Below are 1,891 nucleotides of genomic sequence, written 5' to 3'. Positions count from 1 at the left end.
GCCCATTTCTCTCACTATACTATACCTCTCCTCTTGATATAACTATAACTAATTGTTCTTTGAGAGAGGGAAAGAGAGATAGAGATGGCAGTGTTCTCCTTGGAACACCCTTGGGCTTTCACCTTTGGCATCTTAGGTAAGCCCTCCTTCCATTACTATAGATTCTACTCTCTCATCTTTTCTCCATTTCTTTTGATGTCCTTCTTAATTTCAACAACTTGTGTGCATGGAGTTTGAGTTAATTAATTCACCACTGATATTGATGGTGGTGTGGAAGTGGACTTATACTAAACTAAGGAGCTAATAGTAACAACACTTACCTAATCTAGATATTTGCCTTGATGAGTCACTCTCAAAACTTTTAGCAACTAAGACTATGCATGCTGAAAACCTACTTGGTTTATGTATTGCAGGTAACGTCATCTCATTTATGGTGTATCTTGCACCGCTGTAAGAACAACAACATCACCCTCTCCTTGTCCTCTTTCTTCAATATTTTCTTCACTTATATATCTTTGTATTGATTTATGATCATCATTTTGGATGGTGAATTCAAATTCATCTGTAGGCCTACATTCTACCGCGTATACCGAAAGAAATCGACAGAAGGATTCCAATCGCTGCCCTATGTCGTCGCGCTGTTCAGCTCGATGCTGTGGATATATTATGCATTCCTCAAGACTAATGCTTACTTGCTCATCACCATTAACTCCATTGGTTGTATAATTGAGACCGTATACATTGTTATGTATCTCACTTATGCACCAAAGACTGCTAAGGTATGTTTAATTCTTGTCATGTATATTTGCTAGCTCTTGGGAGTTGTAACTGATTAATTAAGTAATACTCTCAATATTTGATTAACTTGTAGATCTCCACTGCAAAAATACTTCTACTTCTAAATGTGGGGATGTTTGGATTGATCTTTCTTCTCACTCTCCTACTATCAAATGGATCGAATCGAGTTAGCATTCTTGGGTGGGTCTGCGTAGGATTCTCTGTGAGCGTCTTTGTTGCGCCGCTGAGTATTATTGTGAGTGCTAAATTAGATTTAAATTGTGATGATGATTAAGATTTTTTTTTTTAGAAAAGTTTGAATTTATGAGAACAATTTAATTTCCGTTCTACAGAGGCTTGTGATTCGCACCAAGAGCGTGGAGTTCATGCCGTTCTCGCTCTCCTTCTTCCTCACTCTGAGCGCTGTGGTCTGGTTCTCGTATGGCTTACTAACAAAAGACAAATATGTTGCGGTAACTACCTAATCATTGCAGCTCTTTTTATTGATCTTTTTATTTTTATCATCGACTAATTATTATCTTCTTTTTCTTTTCTCTTTTTTTGGTGATTCTTATATAGCTCCCAAATATAATTGGATTTCTATTCGGGATTAGCCAAATGGTGCTCTACATAGTCTACAAAGACACAAAATTGATAGTCAAAGAGTACAAATTGTCCGAACATGTCATAACAATCACAAAGCAAGGCACGCTCGATAAAGGCTCAGGGATCCAGCCGGTCGAGTCAAAGCCACCGCAACCTCACCGAGAGGAGCAAGTGGTGGAGAGAGATCAGAATGACTGCAATGACGAAGCAAATGGCGACAAAAAGGAAGCCCTAGAGGGGATTGAGATAGGCCATGTACTTGAGGTTTGATACATGGCAATTAAGTGTGATCTCATGGAAGTTCCATTGCTTTGCTCATATATGATTGTATGACATCCTTCCTTATAACCCTATTGTTAATTAAAATGAGTGAGTAAATGAGACATCTAGAGAGAGAGAGAGAGAGAGAGAGATGGGCTTAGTTAACAATATATGTGTGTAGGTAAGTAAGGAAGGAAAGCTTTGTCCATAATTTGATGCTTTGCTACATTTCTTTCGGCATGAATAA

At 38.2% G+C, this 1,891-nt stretch overlaps 1 protein-coding gene across 1 annotated transcript; it reads left to right on the top strand.

Annotated features, from left to right (window-relative positions):
* On the top strand, positions 1-1,891 carry LOC140758306 (bidirectional sugar transporter SWEET14-like). Its single transcript, XM_073094407.1, has 6 exons — positions 1-136; positions 414-450; positions 569-779; positions 872-1,033; positions 1,131-1,250; positions 1,357-1,891. Exons 1-6 carry the CDS (start codon positions 85-87, stop codon positions 1,651-1,653), a joined length of 879 nt encoding a protein of 292 aa, XP_072950508.1. The 5' UTR covers positions 1-84; the 3' UTR covers positions 1,654-1,891.

This window comes from Typha angustifolia, chromosome 3 (assembly GCF_048772165.1).
Source record: "Typha angustifolia cultivar Huaian chromosome 3, ASM4877216v1, whole genome shotgun sequence".
NCBI lineage: Eukaryota > Viridiplantae > Streptophyta > Magnoliopsida > Poales > Typhaceae > Typha > Typha angustifolia.
The sequence above is the reverse complement of the archived record's forward strand: the minus strand, read 5'-3'. Positions and strand labels throughout refer to the sequence as shown.

What these genes read in the sequence shown, in the direction of transcription:
- LOC140758306 (XM_073094407.1), top strand. Translation starts at nt 85, where the DNA reads ATGGCAGTGTTCTCCTTGGAACACCCTTGGGCTTTCACCTTTGGCATC. An exon ending in ATGCACCAAAGACTGCTAAG is followed by an intron (nt 780 to 871) that starts GTATGTTTAATT and finishes ATTAACTTGTAG; the next exon opens with ATCTCCACTGCAAAAATACT. An exon ending in TTGCGCCGCTGAGTATTATT is followed by an intron (nt 1,034 to 1,130) that starts GTGAGTGCTAAA and finishes TCCGTTCTACAG; the next exon opens with AGGCTTGTGATTCGCACCAA.